The sequence below is a fragment of the Lingula anatina genome, chromosome 2 (genome assembly GCF_051362555.1).
Source record: "Lingula anatina isolate TDL-2025a chromosome 2, LinAna3.0, whole genome shotgun sequence".
NCBI lineage: Eukaryota > Metazoa > Brachiopoda > Lingulata > Lingulida > Lingulidae > Lingula > Lingula anatina.
The window spans coordinates 5,177,194-5,197,395 of record NC_141768.1 but is presented as its reverse complement, the minus strand read 5'-3'; the positions used below and the strand labels follow the sequence as shown (position 1 = coordinate 5,197,395).

Here is a 20,202-nt window from a genome sequence, read left to right as displayed (position 1 = left end):
TTCATATTTTTATGTAAAATGTAATTAAAAAAATCAAAATCAATATTTGAATAAATAAAAAATAAATAAATAAAGTTATTAAAGTACATTGAGTGATTTGTAACAGGTGTAATATTTGAAAATCTAAAGTTTATTGCACTGTCAAGCATTGACTTCATAATACCGGAAGTGGCGACACACAGACAGAAAAGAGAGCACGAAAATAACGCACGGTGAACAACAAGATTTGGGGTAATTTGAAATGGTCAAAAGAAAGGCCCAGAGTCGGGCCTTGATCGACTCTGACAGTGACGCCAGCGATAGTCCGGCTGATTCGGAAGAGGTTGGTTAATTTCATATCTGGCAGTATTTAATTGCCCTATCTAAGACTGACTGACTGGTTCTCTCCTGGGCCACGGCTCAAGTTTGTTACAAGATCCAATTTTTCCCACAGTCCTAAATGGACGAAATACGTACACCAGATTGTCATATATCGAAACTAGTAGTATTTATTCATATGTTTTAAGACTTTTTATTATATAATTACTTATGATGCTTATATAGGGATTGTTATGGAGCAGGTTAATGTCAAACATTAGATAAACTAAAAAGCAAACGCTAGTAAGAAATGTGTTCAACATTTGATAACAGATATTTTAAGCAGAATGTTGCTTTTAACGTCATATTCATTAAAAATAGAATATACATACTATAGTTTATTACTTAGTACATTGTTTTACATTATTTACATAGGACTGGAAGGCACTATCAAAGAGAAAGAAGAATGACAATGAAACTGTCACATCTGCAGAGACATCAGCAAAGAAAACAGTCACTGATTCTGATTCAGAAACATCTGATGATGATGATGAAGTATGTAGAACTTCCATGAAACTTTACTGATGTGATAGACACTCTTTCTATTTATTATTTTGTTGTATTGGGCAAAATACTCTTAATTAATTAATGTATTACCTATCAGAATAGAATGTGAACTTTTTGAAAACAAGATGTAAGTGGGGATTGATTATTGTATAACAAGTGTAATAAAAAGAAGCTAATAAGTGTTATAAAAAGAAGCTTGTGTACTGAAAAATTATAATAAGATAAATTGCAACATCTCAGATAAATTCCCTGCTTATAAGGTTATCTCACTAATTCATTGTTATCTTCAGTGGACATCTGGTACCAAAAACAAGAAGAGGAAGAAATCCAAAACACTTAAGAAGAATAGGAAAAAGTCTGCAGTGTCATCAGACAGTGAAGATGATGCTGGTCCCAAACAAAACTCAGAACCTGAAGAGGGTGAGTAAAAAAGGGAGACCTAGGACAAACCCCATAGAGGTGCTCTTCTCAGCAAGATTTTTATTCCATATTGCTTTTAGTCAACAAAATTTGCACTCAAAAGTAAGTATAAGTCACATGAGAAGCAGTGCCAGAAACTGATTGATTGCAGATAAAAACTTGCTGATTTTTTTCTTGTATATTAACAGTTCAGTGGCACTCACTGACGATAGCATTCAGGCTTATACTGAAAAATTTCCGTATAAATGTGCCTTTTTAATACTTTAATGGTTACATTCCATGTATTTTCTATTCAGATAAAAATAGAACTTTTGAACACGGGTATCAAATATTTACTTTAAAAGGGATATGTCTCAGACTCTAGCCATCAACAAAGAAAATTAAAAGTTATAAGGCAATGAAGCGTCCATTATTAGCTTTATTCAAATATGTTAGTTTAGCTATTTAATTGCTGTGAAGATGGGTACACTACAGTCCTGCCTCAGCACAAATATATGAATACATACTTTGAAATGCAAAATAGCCAGTCTACAGCAAGAATGCCAAATATGAAAAGGATTTATATTCCAGGAGAAGTGTCAGATTCAGACAGTGGGTCCAGTAGTGGCTCAGAGCAGTTTGATGATGGCTTGGATGAAAACTTAATGGGAGATGAAGAGGACAGAAAAAGACTGGAACAGATGACAGAAATAGAAAGAGAACAAGAACTGTTTCACAGGATAGAAAAGCGAGAAGTGATGAAGACCAGGTAAGATTTCATTTTGTCCTTAGTCAATATTTTTTGAGACAACAATAAATAAGAAGATATAAATATACTGCAGAATTACTTTTAGTGGTGGATTATTGTACATTTTCAATATGTCCATAGCAGCAATGCATTGGATATCGTATATTTTCAAAAATTATTTATTTACCTCACATTTTAAAGTATTATTGTTGCATTCTACCCAGGAAGAAATGACCATGAATGAATGTTAAATATAATGTTAGTCAAATGCTGAATTTTTTTTTTAAACTTTTGTTTTACATTGTCTTATCTTCACTGTTTTTATAGGTGGGAAATTGAAAAGAAATTAAGGAAAAAAGAGAAAGAAGAACGTAAAAAAGAGAAAAAAGCATCTTCAGATGCAGTTCTGGGCAAGTCTACTACTCAGAAGAGCTTGGAAAGAAAGAAGGCAATAGAAGATAAAAAGGACAGTAAGAAAATGTCAGCGTTAAATGACCTCAAGGCAAGAAGAGAAGAAAAGGAAAAGAAAAGAGGTGTGTTCTATAACTTCACGACTGATGTTACATATATTTGATTGTTTGTTTTCTAGTGCAGTCAGTAAGAAAGATAATGCAAAAAGAGAGCAAACAATTTGCTCTTTGAGTAAGAATTAATTGATAAATCAAGATAGTTGTATTGAAGCATGGAAACTGATTCTAAGTATTTCACGTCCTGAAAGCCTGGATGATTTTAAATGTGAAAATGATAATCTTAATACTAAACTTGTTTATGATAGTGGATCTTTTTCATTGCCAATTTTCCTCATTTGCCACTTAGCTGAACTTCAGCAACAGCAGGCCAAAAAACAGCGGGTCAATGTGGATGATATTTACTCTGATGATGATGATGATGACGACGATGAAGACAGAGACAAGGACAAAGAAGAGACTGAACACAAGAGAAAATCATCATCCTCCTCCTCATCTTCCCTGACAGATTCAGATGCCAGTTCCAGATCTTCATTTAAATCAGACTCAGAGGGAGAGGAGTAAGTTTTTCTTTAAAATCTTTAATTTTTGAGTATGGCATGATTATTTTTGGTTTTGAAAGCAAATTTAGATAATTCAAAGGTTACAGTTCTGGTTTTCTGCAGTAATTATATCTCCATCAGTATTCTGTACTTTTACTATTATTTACAAATAGCAAACATTGTTCTTTTTATTTTGTAGATCAGACAGTGAAGCAACAAAAAAATCTAAGAAACCACAGTTCATTGCTAACAAGGAAGATTTGATAAAAATAAAACTATCCAGGTTTAAAATGGAGAAGTAAGTGGGATCATTTAATTCTGCTCATAAAAATACATTAATGAACTTCTTAAAGTATTAAGATTATATATATGAACACTTTTCTTAGAAAATGTTTAATAACAAATCCAGATAAGATGATGACTGTATCAGTTTATCACTTTTAATGTAAACCCACTATTTATCTATTAGATGGTGCCACATGCCTTTCTTCAACAAAGTGGTCAAAGGGTGTTATGTACGTGTTGGAATTGGCAACCATGATGGCAGAGCAGTGTATAGGGTAAGTCCTGAAGCAAAGAGAAAAAGAGAAGTCTAATAATTACAAAAATTCCATGTTGGGTTAGGTAGAGTGGCAGTGAGTTGATGGGTTGGCGTGAGAGGTAAAAGGCTATCTGCACAAGGGCGTAGTCCCAGATGTGAGATTGATTCAGTCCTCAAAAGAAGACACCATTCATTTTTTTTCTTTTGAAAAAGATTGTTGAGCAAGCTGCACTGCAGTTTCTAAATAGGAGCTTTACCGTATTGCAGGTTGCTGAGATTATAGAAGCTGTGGAAACTGCCAAAATATATGCCTTAGGTACCACAAGAACAAACAAAGGACTGAAACTTAGGTATTTGCTTTGTTGATCCTGTTTTTTATGTATCTAGCTTTTGTCTTCTTCCTTTTTTAAGTTAATATCTTTCTCAGGATATTTCTTCAGTTATATGACACTTTAAAAAAAAAAGTTAATGCCTTTCTCAAGATTTTTCATTTCTTCACTAATATGACACTTTGCTTTGTCCCTAAGGCATGGCGAGGCAGAGAGAGTTTACAGGCTAGAGTTTATTTCCAATCAAGAGTGGACAGACACAGAGTTCTTCAAATGGAAAGAGACCATGATGCTGGCTGGTTTACAATTACCTACAGTGGATGAAGTGAATCGTAAATCAAAAGAAATAAGGGAAGCATTAAATTACAACCTCAAGGAGGATGACATTGAAGAGGTGACATACATTACCCCTTAAACCATGGATATATTGTGCCCTTTTCTATTTACTTTTTTTTAAATAATGATTATAATTATTATATGTTTTGAAATGGTTCAGTACAATATTAGATACTTAAGTTAACAGAATAATATTAAGTGATATTTATTGTTTTTTTTTCTTAAGATTGTCCAAGAAAAACAGAGATTTAGAAAAAACCCTCACAATTATGCAATGAAGAAAACTCAGCTTATAAAAATGAAGGTAAAGTTACTCAAAATACATGTCGCTTTAAAGAAAAAAGAAATTTCTTCTCAGTACAATAAAGAGTTTTTCATTTATAGATTTGTCATATGTATCACCTTGCTTGCATCAAAGTGAAATGTCAGAATACTTTGCTTTTAAAATGTGATGTTTTGATGAAAATTAATTAATTTTTGAAGCTTTTATATTTCGATAGTCATGATGAATAAACAATTAGGATAATAAGTAATTAACATACATGTGTATCACCAGGACACTGCCGAACTAGATGGTGATCAAGAGACCATGAGGCAGGTCAAACAGCAGTTAGAAGAACTAGAGGAGAGGGCCACGGAGCTGGATAGGAGGAGAACTAGCAATATCAGTTCTGTCAGGTAAAACAGCTGAATAGGGTAAATATGCTTGTGCCAAATAAATGTTCATGAAAAAAGATCTGCTTGAAGAAGGGTTTTGTTGGCAATTTTTCAGCTTGATTGTTATTCTGAGTATTGGAATATGAAAAGCTAAATTTGTTTGTATGAGATACACATCACGAAATTGCAAATGAAAAGAATGTTTTGCTTTACGTGCAAGCTGTTTGACAATGTTGGATTAGAGAGTAGAAATATTTTGCAATATAAAAATACATTCTTGCCTTCTTCTATATAGCTGGATTAACCAGAGGAATAGGCAGCAGAACATAGTGGCATCTGAAGAGGCTTGTAAACGTGAGGTAGCGGAGATGAAAAATGCCAAGGCAGACCCCTTCACCAGGAGGCAGTGTCGACCCACACTTGTCACAAAGGTATTTAGACTGGTTTTGAAAGAGAAAAAGTCATAGATTATGTTCCTTAAAAATTAGAGAAAACATCTTGAGGTTTCTACTTATATAAATGAAACTGAGATATCAACTAGAAAGTAAAAATATATGATATTTTCCACTACCACAATAGAGTGATCAAGCTTATTTAATTTATAACTCTTGTTACTTATTATGAATATCTTACTATTAAAAGCAAAGTGTTTTATGTTTTATGCATTGCACAACTTAATGCTAACATTAAAATATTTATCTGGAATTTTATAAACTTCAGACTAGAGATCAAGAAATTGATGAAGAGACGAGAAAAAAACTAGAAGCTGCAGTTAAGAAGATGACAGAAGTAAAGAAAGATGCAGAGGTAGGATTTGGCAGTGGTACAGTGAGCTGACATCTGGATATGTAATTTGATTGGTTGGATTTGGTATTGACAGTTCTCATTCAATTGCCTAACTTACCTTTTTGTTGATCTGACAAGTGGGAGCTGTTGAATTAAAAGCTGCTTTGTTATGGTTTGGCATTTTATTAAATGATTTGTGTATTATGTTTTGAATTGAGGAATAAGAGGTTTAAAATCCAGATACACTTTGAATTTGAAAGCACAAGAGTTGGTTTTTCTTTTAAGTATTAACATATTTTTGTGCACACTAACACTATTTTCACTGACAAGAATGGTGTTCTTTTTCAATTTTGTTGTGATACAGGCTATTTTTATTTACACATTTTTCTAACACTACAACAGGAAGAACCTGGGGCAGAGTCCATTGACATGGAAACACAGGTGGGTGAAAGGCAATCCTTTTGATTTACTTGAACATTATTATTTTCCTTACCACTTAACCATGTAAGCCTGCATATGAGCTTAAAAGCAACAGTTCTTTTCTTCATGGTGCAGCTCAGTATTTGCCTTGGAAGCATGTAAGATAAAACTGATTTAATACTTGCATACCAGTGTAAGTGAATTGTTGTTGTTGTTGTGTTCGCTTGCACTTTATTTACAATAAGTGTATTCAAAGCCAATTTTAAGCACTTGACCAAAAATTCAATTTTAATCAGACATTTATACCTAGTTAAGACTTTCATTTTTCAGGGATTAAAACCTACCTATATTTACAACTACATGTCCACATTAGTGAACACTGTTAGTAAACCTTATATCTGGATCATTTAGAATAACTTATATTCAAGTGTGCTGTATATTTTCAGGATGTCGTGGACTCTGGCACAAAGAGCACCCCCATGGCACCCCCTCCAGACAGGAGACAGTCCAATGATTTGTTTGCTGTGCATGATTTTAACATCGAAATTGATCTCGATGTACCCACAGTTTGTAAGTACACCCATTGCAGCACACTCACACTGGTTTGGATACTTGAGAGCTGCTGATTTTTCTCTCACATGGAAATAACATCTAATTAAACAGGATTATCTGTGAAATTGTTGTTCTGTGAAACACTCAGTGAAAAATTCTCCTTTTCTTTCCTAGTTTTTTTTTTTTTTTTTTTTTCCTTTTTATTTAGATCTTCTGATCTTCTGTGACTGTTTGAAATGTTTCTCTGTCACAGTCTGACACATTTGTTTTGTTTTACCAGTAAGGTTAAGTGTCAAACAATATTTTGAGTTTTCTTCAGTTTAACCAGGCAGTTTTGTGTGGTAATATGTATGTTAAGTACAGAAACAGCTTTATTGAATTTTTTTTTTCAGATAATTTAAACGTCCATGTATTATTTTGATAACTTGATCCTGTCCATGTTTTCACTATCACAGTTGCTGTTTCTGGATAATGTCTGCATTCATTCAGTGTATATCATTTTGTTTGTGATAATTTGAAAGAATTAAATGTGATCACAACTTCATTTGACATTTCAGCTCCCGTCATTGTTACACCACGTCAGTCACAAGGTGGTACTGATGGCGGGCCAAGAAGATCCCTTAATTTACAGGACTATAAAAAGAGAAGAGGACTGATATAAATGTTGAGAAATGGGAAGACTATTGTTACATTTTTTCTATTGAACAAAAGTTGAATCATTTGGATACCAGTTTGTATTGAACATGAATCAGGAAGGTGATGAAAATAATTGTACATAGAAGCAAGTTTTTTTTATTTTTCACCATAACTGAAAATATCCCTTGTCATCAGCCTGCATAAAAATCACATCTCAGCAACAATCCTATTGTTTCAAAATCATTATCATCAGGAGTATGACAGATTGCCTTGAACTTCCATCTACCTGTTGCATTATCCATACATTTGGAGGACAAGCAACTGGGGAAACTAGGATGAAAAGTCTCGCTCTTAAACCCGCCATCCATTTAGAGTATAGTGGTATTTAGAAAAGTTTTATACTGTTTTACAAAATTTTGTCCATTCCACCTTGCTTACAGAACCATTGGCTTAGAAAATTGAGTCTAGCATTGTTTCTCTTCACATGTTGTAGTGGATATGTAAAATTTAACTTTTCTTATGCTTAAAAATTTAACATAATCCAATTGTGTCATTTAATTTTGTTCATTTGAGGACTAAATTGTACATAAATACCATAGGTTGAAGCGTGGCAGTATATCCTGTCCTTGTGCTCAGGTGATATAGTGTATAGAATAGAAATATTAAACAATCATTTTCATAGATATGTTTAGTGTCTGCCTTCTTGTTCTGAAGTGTCACATCACATCTTAGCTGTGGGTAACATTTAAGAGAGTATGTTATACAACTTTTTTTCTGAAATGAAAAGTAGAGATTTTTATTTCTCATTATCCTGTTTATTGTACTTGAGTAAATTTACAGTATCATTATTTTTTTGTCGTCTAAGAGAATGATTTTGAATTATGATATTTACCACATGACAATAAATACGACATGAAAATCAAACCGGTAAAAAAAATATGTACATAACTTGATAAGTGTGGCAGACTCGATCCAACACAAATAAGCAAAACTTTAAAAAAAAGTCCTTATAAGTATTGCCAAATTGGTTCAGAAGTATCTTTGGGGTCTACACAACACATTGTGTCTACAAAACACATGGATGTGATTTCTTGTGGCCTTATTTGAACACAATCAACAACAACAACTACATCTTTAGGGGTTTTTGGAGACCAACCAGAAACTTCCTTACTCAACTCTAACAAGAGGAGTATCAGAAAAATACCAAAAATACTTGAAAGAGTAAATGGGCTGAGATTGACTGTTGTCTCTATCTGACCCTTTATGCTTATTGAATTGGGATAGAGTACAGTTGTAAATATCCATCCCTCCATCAAGCCTTGCTCACACCACCACCATGGTCTCACTGACTGGCATACTGATCATTGCTGTGATGATGGGAACACTGCGCCCCTGCCTCAGCACAAATACCTGCATAAAAAATACTACTGATTTATTACCTGAAAAAGTTTACTCATACACTGCATCAAAACTGGATAAAACTTTGATTGACAAAATTGCCACATAAGTGACCATTAGTAACTGTTAAGTATTTCTGTAATAAGTCATAAAATTGATTGATTGAATATTGATGATCCTTGTACAGTGATCCTACCTTGATGGTGTCAGAAATTCCTTTATCACTGAGACAGTCCACAAAGGTTTCAAAAGCATAGCTCAACCCAGGAACAAGCATTGGCACCTGAAGAAAAAAAACACAATTTTGTGTCAGGCTTTTAAGACTGTACAGTCGGTGATTACACCAAAGGTTTAAAATCAATTTGTGTCTTTTAGATGTGATTAAATATTCACAAGACGGGATATACTCAAAAGGAAAAAATAATACACTGAACAGTGTTCAACATATCAACTGAAGCAAAAAAAAAATAAATAAGTTAGCCATACTTACTGGAATATATGTCTTGTGAATATTATAGAGCCTGTCATCAAACTGGAATGTTATGAGGAGATTAAAGGAGGCTGTACTTATGGACGTGTTCTGTAAGTTTACAGTCAGTTTAAAGGTGGGACCTATTCCCTGCACCTGGAAAAAAGGAAGTGTACTATTTTGGAAATCAAAACCTTTGCAATTGTTTTTATTCTATTATTAATTTTAACTAAAATAACCAGGATAAGACCAGCATGGCCTATAACATTTACCAAATAGCATTTTGTCCCCACACAAGATGCAACTACAAACTGCCTAAGCATGCATCATTCCTAAAATATAACGTGGTGTGTTCATTTGTTGTATACACATTCTGTACATCAAACTTGACTGATGTCACTTTAATTCTGTAACATATACATCTCTTCAGCAACCAATTTTGATATCATTAAAATAAGTAATGACCAGAAAGGTTATTTTAACCACAGTACAAGGCAACCAGAGAATCATCACTGACAACCCACCTGTGCAGACAACTTTAGGGGTTCTGTGGTGTTTGTTGATACAGGATTCATACTTGTTTCCAGAGCCTTGACATAACTGCGGGCAGCATCCAGGCGCAGTCTGTACAAGTCATGCTGGAACATTCTGTGCATGCCTGGAAACAGTATTACACCTTAATTATTTTATCAAAATAATATACACAAAAACACAAAACACATTAACTACTAAACTGGACCTTCAGTGATATTTTGACTCCCTGATGAACAGTACTTTAATTCAGATAAGTGGGATTTCAGAATAGAATAATTATTTTAAAATCATCAATCAGATCACCATTACTTAGCCAATGGATCTAGGATATCAACAGAAAGAGGATTGAACTCCCAAGGCAGATGTATGTTGAGTACATTGATAATTCTGGTGTTTTATCCCTTTACCTAGATTACACTTAAAATAAATAATATGTAAACCCAGTAACTATTTTCTGTATCTAGGCTTTCTTCCTCCAAAATATGCCCAAGTAATATTGCACAGGTGCTGGGCTTACTTATGCCCTGATTTTAGTGTGCATCAAAAGGCTCACCAAGATATGTAATTCCTCTTTTCACATAATATTTCAAGTGCACTGTGTGACAGTACCTCTTTCCTGGGAGTTCAACCTCCTTGAACTAGGAACATGAGCATGTGATACTTACTAACACAATTCTCCCTTTCCCTCATCGTCTGGTCCACAAACAGCTTTGTCTTCTTGGGCACATTAAGTTTAATATTCTGTGACACAGGTGGCCCAGCTGTTGCATCTTTTTCCTCAAATACAGCTGTTCTTTTCAAAATTTTCACTATCAATCCACCTCCTGGAATGAGAAAAGTACTTTGAAAGTCTGCATGCAATAGTACCAAAAAATGGTATAATTCAATCATAATACAAAATTATTAAGTCCACAAACAATTTTCAGCTATATCTAATTCCTCATTAAATGTTTAACAAAATATTAGTTACAAAATCTCTCTCTTCAAACAAGTACAGGTTTGCTGCTTTTCTTGTAAAAAAAAATAAAACAAATAAATAAATAAATAAATAAAAACAGGACAATGTCATGAAACAATCAAACCTCATATGGTCAAATCACCTTTAGTTGTCATGATCAGAGATGCATCCTCTCGGCCAAATCTTCCAAACTTCATCCCAGTCACTATGTCTTCAGTCTTGATGATGTTCACTAAGTACTTGTCCTTGTAGATGTGCACTTCACAATTACTCAGGGCCACCATGACTGCTTTAAATCCCTTAGATTTGTGGTCAACATTCTCCATGCTAGTGATGCTAGCTGGAAGTTTGATTGTCCATAGCTTTTTGCCCTATAGAAAAAAAAAGGGAAAAATATCAGTATGTCAGTGTCCTAAAGTCAATTGGTGTTCCTACATGAAAGAACAGTATTGATTTTAAACCAACAATAAGCAGTCCTAAAACATTCTGATAGGTTCTAAGTACTGGTACTAAGAAATAAAATCCTACATATTGATATTACTGTTAATGTCTATTGTCTATTTAATTAATTTTCAATAGATAATATTTCCTTTGCACTTGTGGATTAAAATGCAACCTAGAGAGTATATGTGTACATTCACTGAACAAAAATATAAATGCTCCATGTGGATAATTTATGTATCATGTAATGGTACATAAATTACAGATGCTGTCTTTTAATTTTAATCTGCAGCACACCAAACAACAAAATTCACTTTGCATGATTTATTCTGAACATAACCCACAGTGCTGATAAAAATGTCAACGTACTACACGGGGCATTGATGGTTTTGGTCAGTGTATATATTTATTAGAGACATTATAGCATGCTTACTTTGGTTGTATAGCACTGTAATGTTTCATCCATGCACCCAACCACTATGTTCTTTCCCATACGTTCTAATCCCACAGGCTGGGAGTTTAGCTCTATACAACTCCGTGCATTTTTTGTTCCCCTACAAAAAGAACAACATCAATGACTGTCAGTCAAAAGACCAAGCTTTGCTGCTGTTGTGAAAGATAAGCTCTGATCACTTAATATACAGGGACAGCTGTTAGCACATGCAGATGAAGATACAGTAAAAAACAAATCTATTTCATAATCAATTTTCTCTTAAATATCATTCAATCACTAAAATAAGACATTACCAAAAATTATTCATCAGTCATAAAAACTTCTAAAATTTAGGTATAACAAGCTCACCTTTTAAGCATGTAGATATTTCCATTGCGGCAGGCAACTATAATTCTAAACTCCACATCGTACAACCCAGAAACATTCAGGAACACTGGTACTGAAGGGAGATTCATCTGAAAATGAGAAATTCCTTGAATTTGATCCATCAGCTTGTGGATTATACACAAAAAGCAAGTAGCCATGGGAACTAAATTGTGACATTTCTGCCAAATAATCTTTATCTTTAAAAACAATTCATTTGTTGGGAGATTTACATATTTTGTTTTTATCATAATTAATATGAGTGGTATAATGCGTTATCATTGACCACTAACCTATATAATGCCTTTTGGCAAATGCAGGGTTTTGTAAATACAGTAGATTCAAATACAGTGCAGTACAATACAGAAGTCATGGATGATGCATTACCCTGTACAGCACATGGCAGTAACATGGATACTCACTGTAGAGAGCACAGTGAAGGCCTCAGGGTCCAGTATATACACCTGTTTACTCTCTGTTCCCAGCACTAGACAACTGATGGCATCCTCCTCTGCCAGAGACTTCTTCATAGTGCCTAGAGAGGTTATCACAGTCTGAAGAGAAACAGAAAAGCCATTAACCCATATATATCAGCATATGGTCATTGTTTTATTAAGCCAATATAATTGTTTTATATCTATATGTGTTATGAAGAGCCGTTTGAAAAACTGGAAGATTTTTGTATTTCTCTTTGGTTTTATCAATAGTTATACACTATTTTTTTTTACAAAATGTACCTGTTTTTTCAGAGGTGTGTGTTTATACTGGTTGGCAAAGGCTTCCAAATCTTCTGCCTGCAGCTGGATAAATCTAAGAGAACGTACTGTCAGGCTTGTGCCCTCTGCCCTAAAGTTGAAAATCATATGAATAATATTTATTGATTCCTTACTGTTTCACCAAATAGATTTAATATTGTGAAGGACAATTTTTTATGAAATTAAACTATAGAAGCATTGACCCTAAATAAAAAATATCCAATGTGTTACTACTTTTTCATACTACGAATCAAATTTCCATTTTAAATGACTGAGAAATATTTTCAAGATCTAAGAAAAACATTCAAAGATGAATCACTCTCCTCACCTCATTCCTTCCAACATTTCTCTTAATACTCCTACATCAATCCTTTCCTAGATACAATAAAAAATCAAAGAAAATTATTCCTAAAGCAACACAGTTTATATCACTGCCAGGCAACAAATGTGTGTACAATAGTCAAAGATGTGAAAGACTGTTCAGAAGGGTGGACCCCCCCCCCCCCCCTAATCCTTAGTCAACAATCAAGTTTTTCTTTTCCAGATGTATCCTGTGCTGAAATATGACAAGACTGAGATAAGTATTGCATTGATTCATTACTTCTTGTAATATTTTTGATATATGAACATAATGTTTAAAGCTGATAATACTTTGTCACTTACATCTCTCACTTGGTTCCAAACATCTTGCTCCAGTGGGTTGATTTCAAGAGATGGTAGAGTGAACTTGAAGTATGGCCTAAGGTTTTTGTACACATACATATAGGGGCCAGAGGCAACAGCAACAGCTATGGAATATAACATGAAGATTTTAAATATCCAATTTATAGTAAGATCTACAGTAATTTAAGATGACCTAGAAAATGTAATGACTTATAAATAAAATGGAAATAAAAACTTTTTAAACATTTCTTACTTCAAAAAAATATCAAAGGGAATAAAAATGATAAAAAATTAACTAATTCAGTAAACATTTTTAACCCACTTGTCTCACTTCTGAATTTGCCCTGTACCCTATAAAAACTGTCTGAGGCATTCAGAGAAGTAAATACAGTTCTGCATTATAGCAACTGTTGAACTATTTAGCATCTTTTCATTTATATTTTGATACTGTTTACAACATGACCTAACTTACCAGGTGTTCTGGGTTCATTCTGATCCATGTAAAATGTTGCCACACCTGTTGGGAGATCAATCAATGTATTCTCTGATACAAGGTTGGTACCTTAAATGGAATCATGTGTTAAAATGCTATTTCATCAAATTTTCATTTTTAAAGTACATGACACACTGGTATTACTAAAATACTAAACACAAACTAGAGGATCAGAGAGGCGATACCGCCTCTGGATATTGTACCACCAGCTGGAGTAAGCACATTCGTAAGGACACCCCCCAAAAAAAATAATTAAAAAAAATTGGACACCACCACCAGTCTTGTGCTTGACAAGCTCTATAAAATGCAATAAACAAGAGTTCTCAAAATATGCACAAAAAAAAAAAAAAAAAAAAAAAAATCAAAAAAACATAACAGTTAAAATGGTCCAATCTAAGATCTAATATACCAAAGATTGGACACTCGGCAATTCTTCAAAGGGTAATCCGATTAACTGTGGAAAGACGTTCGTACGGCGGAAGTAGTCAGTCGCGTTGTGATCGTGCGCAGGTAGAGCTCTGTTGCATGTGGGCGATTTCAAGGTAGGTAAATTACCTCTTTTAGTCTTGTAGTTTCTCTGAGAATGTATGTGCAGAAGGGAAAACTAACAGGGTTCACTTGTGTGTAAAATATGCAATATTTTGGAGCAGATATTATCGTGAAAATTTGCCTTCAATCCGTTGTTGCATTCAAATTAGCAATATGGCGACAGACAAGCGAGTTTGAATGCTTTGTTACCTAAGGTCTAACACGGGGAGTTTAACTTTATGTACGTTGGTTTTTATATTACTGATGACTGAATAACACTGTCGTTTTATTGGTTGATAATTTAATTTATAGTAGCTTAGTTTTCTATGAAAATTTAAACAATACTTCGGGCAATAAAGCAAAATGGCGGTGCTGATCATAATCGCCGGGGTTAAAATGCACAGCCGAACACGAAAGTGGATCTATACAATGCGTTGGCAGTTTAACTATGTCCATCTAAAAAAGTAGTGGAAGGTCGTAGGTTCAAACTTAGCTAAAATTTAGCTTTTTTTCTTAGGAATATTTAACGGTAAAAATGACAATAACACAAGATGGCGGCGACTTTTGTTATCGATGGGCTTCAAATGCACAGCCGAACACGAAATTAGATCTGTACTATGCATTGGCAGTTAAACTGTGTTCATCTAAAAAAGTAGTAGAAGGTCGTAGGGTCAAACTTAGCTAAACTTAAGCTTTTTTTCTTAGGAATATTTAACGGTAAAAATGACAATAAAACAAGATGGCGGCGACTTTTGTTATCGATGGGCTTCAAATGCACTACCGAACACGAAATTAGATCTGTACTATGCATTGGCAGTTAACCTGTGTTCATCTAAAAAAGTAGTGGAAGGTCGTAGGGTCAAACTTAGCTCAAATTTAGTTTTTTTTCTTAGAAATATTTATCGGTAAAGATGACAATAAAACAAGATGGCGGGGACTACAACTGGTGATATTTTTATCCAGGATTTATACCTAAGTAATGAGAAGATTGCGTGAAAATGTGCCTCACATCCTTATTTTTATTTTTATTTTTTGTTTTCAGATGCCATTAAAATGGGTCAAGGCCCGCAGGAGAAAAAATAAAGAGCAAAATCTGGCAGCAAAATCAAAAGGTAAGCTTTCTGGTCTATAACTAGAACTTTTTAGTTTATGGAGTTGAAAGTAAAATGTCTTACATACATGGGCACTATCAATCTGTCCCTTGTGTGTCATGCTCAGTAAGATATTTCCACTGTACCGACAACATTATTACAAGTATCTGATTTCCACTGTACCAACAACATTAGTACCAGTATCGGATACAAAAAGGCAGGTGCAATCACCACAGTGGATTGAGTGGAATTATACAAATGACAAATAATAAGAGACTAGCACATGTCAGAACCTTTTTGACAGTAAAATATTATTTTATTATTTCGGGTGAATGTCATAATGCAAGTGTTGCAGATGATTTAGATGCACCACTGTCAAGTTTGCAAAGTGATTGTAAACAATCAAAAAGACACACAGATGTATTAAATAAGCAAAATGGTAAGCTGCCCGAAATTAAATATTTAATTTTTGCTCGATAGTTTTACAAGTGCAGGAAAAGCTAGGTCAGTGTTGTCCGTACAGTGGACTTTAACATAACATGAGCAATTAACACGTCAGCATCTTTTTAACTGTGTGATAATATTTTTTTTCAGATATATGTTGCAATGGAAGTGATTCTGATGACGACGTATCTCTGTCAAGTTAACTCAGTGCTACTCAAGAACCTGACAGGCACATTGATATTTCAGCAAATGAACCACCATGAAACTAGCCATATGTTGTTCTTCATGAAAAACAAATATATCACTATAAATTGTCTCCCTTCTGTAAACTCTGAAGTCAAGTCTAGGTTGGAATTAGTCAGTAGTGCTCTTAACAATAGATAAATATTATCATCACGTGCATAATTTTTATTGAATGAGATATTAATGTTGAAACAAGTCAAAATAGGGGGAAAATGCTATAATTCTTTGTCATGTGAAACTAGTACTCCTAAATAAATTACCTATCTGTTGTGATTGTGTAACAGTCAGTGGTATCTAAAGGTGTTAACATTTTTATTTGCATTTCAATATCTGTGCCTTATTAAATCTATAATAAAATGCTTATGAACAGAATATGACTTGTATTATGTTACTTTATCAGCCGGAAATGAATGGTCAGTTTTAAATGCTAAATCTGATGAAATATTGATAATTTTTAGCAATCATCTTTTATTTAGTCATTTTTAGTGAGATGGAAAACAAAATTGTTACACGTATTATTCTTCCAATACATTCTGTGGGAGATGTTCAAAAGGCATATGTTTCAAAACAGATTTTGCAGAGTTTAAAAATATGTGCATGATTATGAAGTCGCAAGGAAACTATATTGCATGTGTTCTAAAAATATGAAAAAACGAGTTTACTTTTATTTGATTGTCAGTATAAAGATATGTCTTACCTTTCACTATCATTATGAAGTAGGTACCCAAATTAGTGTTTGTGAAAGTGAAATTAAAAACTACTTTTTCTTAAAGGATTTTTTTCAGTCCTTTTTGTTTCACCGATTTACTACGAATATTCTGGTGAATTTGAATTGATTATGCTCTAAAAGAATGACCGCTAATAGTGACGAAGTTTTACAAACAGGCATAATAGATCAAGTTTCTGTTTTGGTGTAGCTTCACCATTCAGTTTCTCCCAGTGATTAGCATGACCTTATTGTCCAAAACGGCATCGAATATCACTATCTGTTACGTTGATGATCTCGTCACGTTTCCGGCTATATCTCCAAGTTGAGTCAATTTCTATAAAATGGCAGCTGTTGTTACAGGTAGTGCGCTATTGGGTATTGCCTCCTCTGAATATAAAGTATTAAGACAACTACGAAATGTAAACAAACTGTACATCTTTAGAACTTTTTAATAAAAAAACTCCACGTGTGCCATTGCTTATCCAATATGGCGGATCTACTTGACGACGATGTGGCGTCCGCGAGAATGCACGAGAAATCACGCTATTCGCTAAACACGGGTTAGGTACAATGGGGATTAAAATTAAGCCCGGCTATCAAAACAACTTAAGGGGAACAATAGAGCAATGTTTACCCGTACGAACGTCTGGTCAAAGGGAAAATGCCGCTGTCTAATCTTTCTGTTTATTAGATCTTAGGTCCAATCAAGGAGATGTTCAAATTGACCTATATTTTCCTAACACTGATCACTCCTGTGATTTTCTAGACAATAAGCCTATTGGTTTTCCTTGAAATGCATTATCAGTATTGCATATACCGGTATGCTGACAAAAGAGAAAACCTAGGGACAACACTGAGCAGATCTCTGCTAGTTTTGGAGATATGAAGGGCACGAAAATATGCAGAGTTCAGTTTGTGGTAAAAAGGTAGGTCAAAGGTCAATTTCAAGGCCACAGTATATGACTTCCTATAAAGGTTCAATAGTAGCTATGGGCATTTCTTTACCAATGTTGGAGATATGAAGGCCAGGAAACATGCAAAGTGCAGTTCAACATAAATAGTAGGTCAAAGGTCAATTTCAAGGTCACAGTAAGATTGCCAGTTTATGACTTTCTATTCAAGTTCAATAGTAACTTTGGACCTATCTCTGCCAGTTTTCGAGATATAAGGGATAGAAAATTTGCAAAGTTCAGTTCATGTTGAAAAGTAGGTCAAAGGTCAATTTCAAGGTCACAATAAGAATGCCAGTATATGACTTCCTATTCATGTTTAACAGTAACTATGGGTGTATCTCTGCCAGTTTTGGAGATATAAGGGCTGGAAAATTTGCAAAGTTCAGTTCATGGTGAAAAGTAGGTCAAATGTCAATTTAAAGGTCACAGTTAGATTAACAGTATATAACTTCCTATTCAAGTTCAATAGTAACTATGGGCGTATCTTTGCCAGTTTTGGAGATATAAAGATCAGAAAACTTCAAAGTGCAGTTCATCATGAAATGTAGGTCAAAGGTCAATTTCAAGGTCACAGTTAGATTACCAGTATATGACTTCTTACTCAAGTTCAATAGTAACTATGGGCATATCTCTGCTAATTTTGGAATATTTATCATTTTCCCCACTGAATATTGCAATGTTGTAATTTTTGATATAGCGCAATGCCTAAACCATATCGAAAACAAAAAAATGGACACCACCTCCAGTATTGCACTTGACAAGTTCTACAAAATGCGATGAACAAAAGGTTTCTGGCATTTACCATTCCAGAATAAAAACAAGTTTTCAGTTTCGGGATCTAATGGCTGCTTCTCCCGTGAAAATGCACCGATTGACCCCAAACTCCCAAAGATGAAAGGAGTCCCCAATTGTAACCCCTCACTGTAACAGGAGAGCTTAGATCTGTGTAGTTTCCAAAAAATAGCACAAACAAATATTTTTTTGCAGAAAATTCCCATTTTTTAGAAAATTTTGGCTTGTTTGACCTTGAAAAAAAGGTCAAAAGTCAAATCCAAGGGCATATTTGGAATCTCCACATATGAGTTTCGGTCAGACTTCTGTAGTAATTTTTCCCATAATTCCTTTGGTTTGGGAGATATTTAGCCTTGAATTTTCAAAAATTTTGACAAGGGTGCGTTTCAACAAGTGTCACGCACAGGCCAATGCACCGACAGAGATAAAAAAAACAGGGTGTTCAAGTTGAGATTATATGTGACCTAAATCCAAGAGATGGGGACACAGGTCCTGGCGGTCTAGGAGGAGAAGCGGTAACGGTGACTTGTTTCCGGCGCCCGACTGCGGAGCCGCAGGAGCCGGCGGAGCCGCAGGAGCCGGCGGAGCTGTACGAGACGGGTCGGGACTAAAACCATGAGTACCGCCAGCGTATACGCTGGTGGTACTAATAACTAAAATGTTGAAATAATTCAGTTTTAGGCCATTGCATTTTTTGCCCTCCATAAGTTAAAACATCTTTTACATTCTGTAAAATTTAAACTGCTATTATTCAACATACTTTTAAGAAATTAAAATAAAGTACAATTACCTTTTGTGTTATTTTTCTTCAAGTTTAGAAAGAGTATTATAAAGAAAAAATATCATGGACTAGCTTTTATTATAGCACACATTTACCTTTGTAGACTTTCAATTTCATCTGATAGGAACCTGTCCCCAGGTCTGCAATAATAAGCTTGTTGTCTCCATCAGCATTAATATCTGACAGTGTGATGCATTGGGAAAACGTATACAGAGATGCCACTGGGTCATAGAATGCACTCAGCCATTTACCATCATCCCTAAACATTAAGGAGACAAACATCATAAAATTGAAGACAATAATATAAATATATAAAAAAAAGAAACAAAAGAAACAGACCAACGCATTTTCAGTTTTCAGGTACATGTACAGTTTACAGTATATACAGTACTAGCACATGGTATACAATGTAGCTTTGCAGAAATCTTATGCAAATTTCTCAGTGATTTTATTTTGCAATTCTACAAATGAAACTTATTTTCGCTTACTATCAGGTAGATAATAACAGCATCTTGTTTACACATGCACTGCAGTTGTAGTAGCCGTATCTCGGATTCAGACCAAGATCATTGAAGCAATGAAGGTGGCAAGAAACAAGATGTGGCGTTTTTACTTTCTAATTTAACTATTCCAAGTTTATCAACAAGTTGAAAATTCTTACCTGGTTGCATCTATGCTGTCTTTAGATGTTGTGGACTGAGATGTCATCTTCTAAGGTCTATTTTTCAATCGATGTCCAGAATTTTGATTTGATCAATTCATTTCAAAACATTTTGTGCGCTGGTATCCAAAGAGCGGAAGTACACAAACAAGGTCCGCACTTGAAATTTTTGCCCAATGAAAGGCCCACAATTTC

The 20,202-nt window shown here is 34.3% G+C and overlaps 2 protein-coding genes and 1 long non-coding RNA gene across 4 annotated transcripts; 2 read left to right on the top strand and 1 right to left on the bottom strand.

The window, feature by feature from the left end:
* The first annotated feature begins 143 nt into the window (after positions 1-143).
* Positions 144-7,962, top strand: LOC106159840 (RNA polymerase-associated protein RTF1 homolog). Of its 2 annotated transcripts, XM_013536265.2 has the most exons (17): positions 144-322; positions 733-852; positions 1,155-1,284; positions 1,855-2,032; positions 2,339-2,544; positions 2,828-3,038; positions 3,220-3,318; positions 3,490-3,580; positions 3,829-3,911; positions 4,089-4,284; positions 4,453-4,530; positions 4,783-4,904; positions 5,179-5,314; positions 5,604-5,690; positions 6,072-6,110; positions 6,536-6,659; positions 7,199-7,962. In XM_013536265.2, exons 1-17 carry the CDS (start codon positions 242-244, stop codon positions 7,300-7,302), a joined length of 2,085 nt encoding a protein of 694 aa, XP_013391719.2. In that variant the 5' UTR covers positions 144-241; the 3' UTR covers positions 7,303-7,962. The 2 variants fall into 2 exon arrangements, with proteins under 2 accessions (XP_013391719.2, XP_013391720.2); XM_013536266.2 differs by lacking the exon at positions 6,072-6,110.
* On the bottom strand, positions 7,418-20,187 carry LOC106159841 (BBSome complex member BBS1). Its single transcript, XM_013536267.2, has 15 exons — positions 20,008-20,187; positions 19,442-19,605; positions 13,785-13,874; positions 13,313-13,437; positions 12,978-13,024; positions 12,632-12,740; positions 12,317-12,448; positions 11,880-11,986; positions 11,511-11,631; positions 10,779-11,007; positions 10,344-10,502; positions 9,669-9,802; positions 9,166-9,300; positions 8,872-8,958; positions 7,418-8,687 (listed from the first exon to the last, which is right to left on the bottom strand). Exons 1-15 carry the CDS (start codon positions 20,052-20,054, stop codon positions 8,601-8,603), a joined length of 1,773 nt encoding a protein of 590 aa, XP_013391721.2. The 5' UTR covers positions 20,055-20,187; the 3' UTR covers positions 7,418-8,600.
* On the top strand, positions 14,196-16,483 carry LOC147763345 (uncharacterized). The gene is made up of 3 exons (XR_015333027.1): positions 14,196-14,347; positions 15,376-15,445; positions 16,019-16,483. It is a non-coding gene; the product is annotated as an uncharacterized LOC147763345 (long non-coding RNA).
* Positions 20,188-20,202: the final 15 nt, after the last annotated feature.

What these genes read in the sequence shown, in the direction of transcription:
- LOC106159840 (XM_013536265.2), top strand. Translation starts at nt 242, where the DNA reads ATGGTCAAAAGAAAGGCCCAGAGTCGGGCCTTGATCGACTCTGACAGT. An exon ending in GTCCGGCTGATTCGGAAGAG is followed by an intron (nt 323 to 732) that starts GTTGGTTAATTT and finishes TTATTTACATAG; the next exon opens with GACTGGAAGGCACTATCAAA. An exon ending in AAGTAAAGAAAGATGCAGAG is followed by an intron (nt 5,691 to 6,071) that starts GTAGGATTTGGC and finishes ACACTACAACAG; the next exon opens with GAAGAACCTGGGGCAGAGTC.
- LOC106159841 (XM_013536267.2), bottom strand. Translation starts at nt 20,054, where the DNA reads ATGACATCTCAGTCCACAACATCTAAAGACAGCATAGATGCAACCAG. An exon ending in GAAATTGAAAGTCTACAAAG is followed by an intron (nt 13,875 to 19,441) that starts GTAAATGTGTGC and finishes ATTCCATTTAAG; the next exon opens with GTACCAACCTTGTATCAGAG. An exon ending in GAAATGTTGGAAGGAATGAG is followed by an intron (nt 12,741 to 12,977) that starts GTGAGGAGAGTG and finishes TTTCAACTTTAG; the next exon opens with GGCAGAGGGCACAAGCCTGA.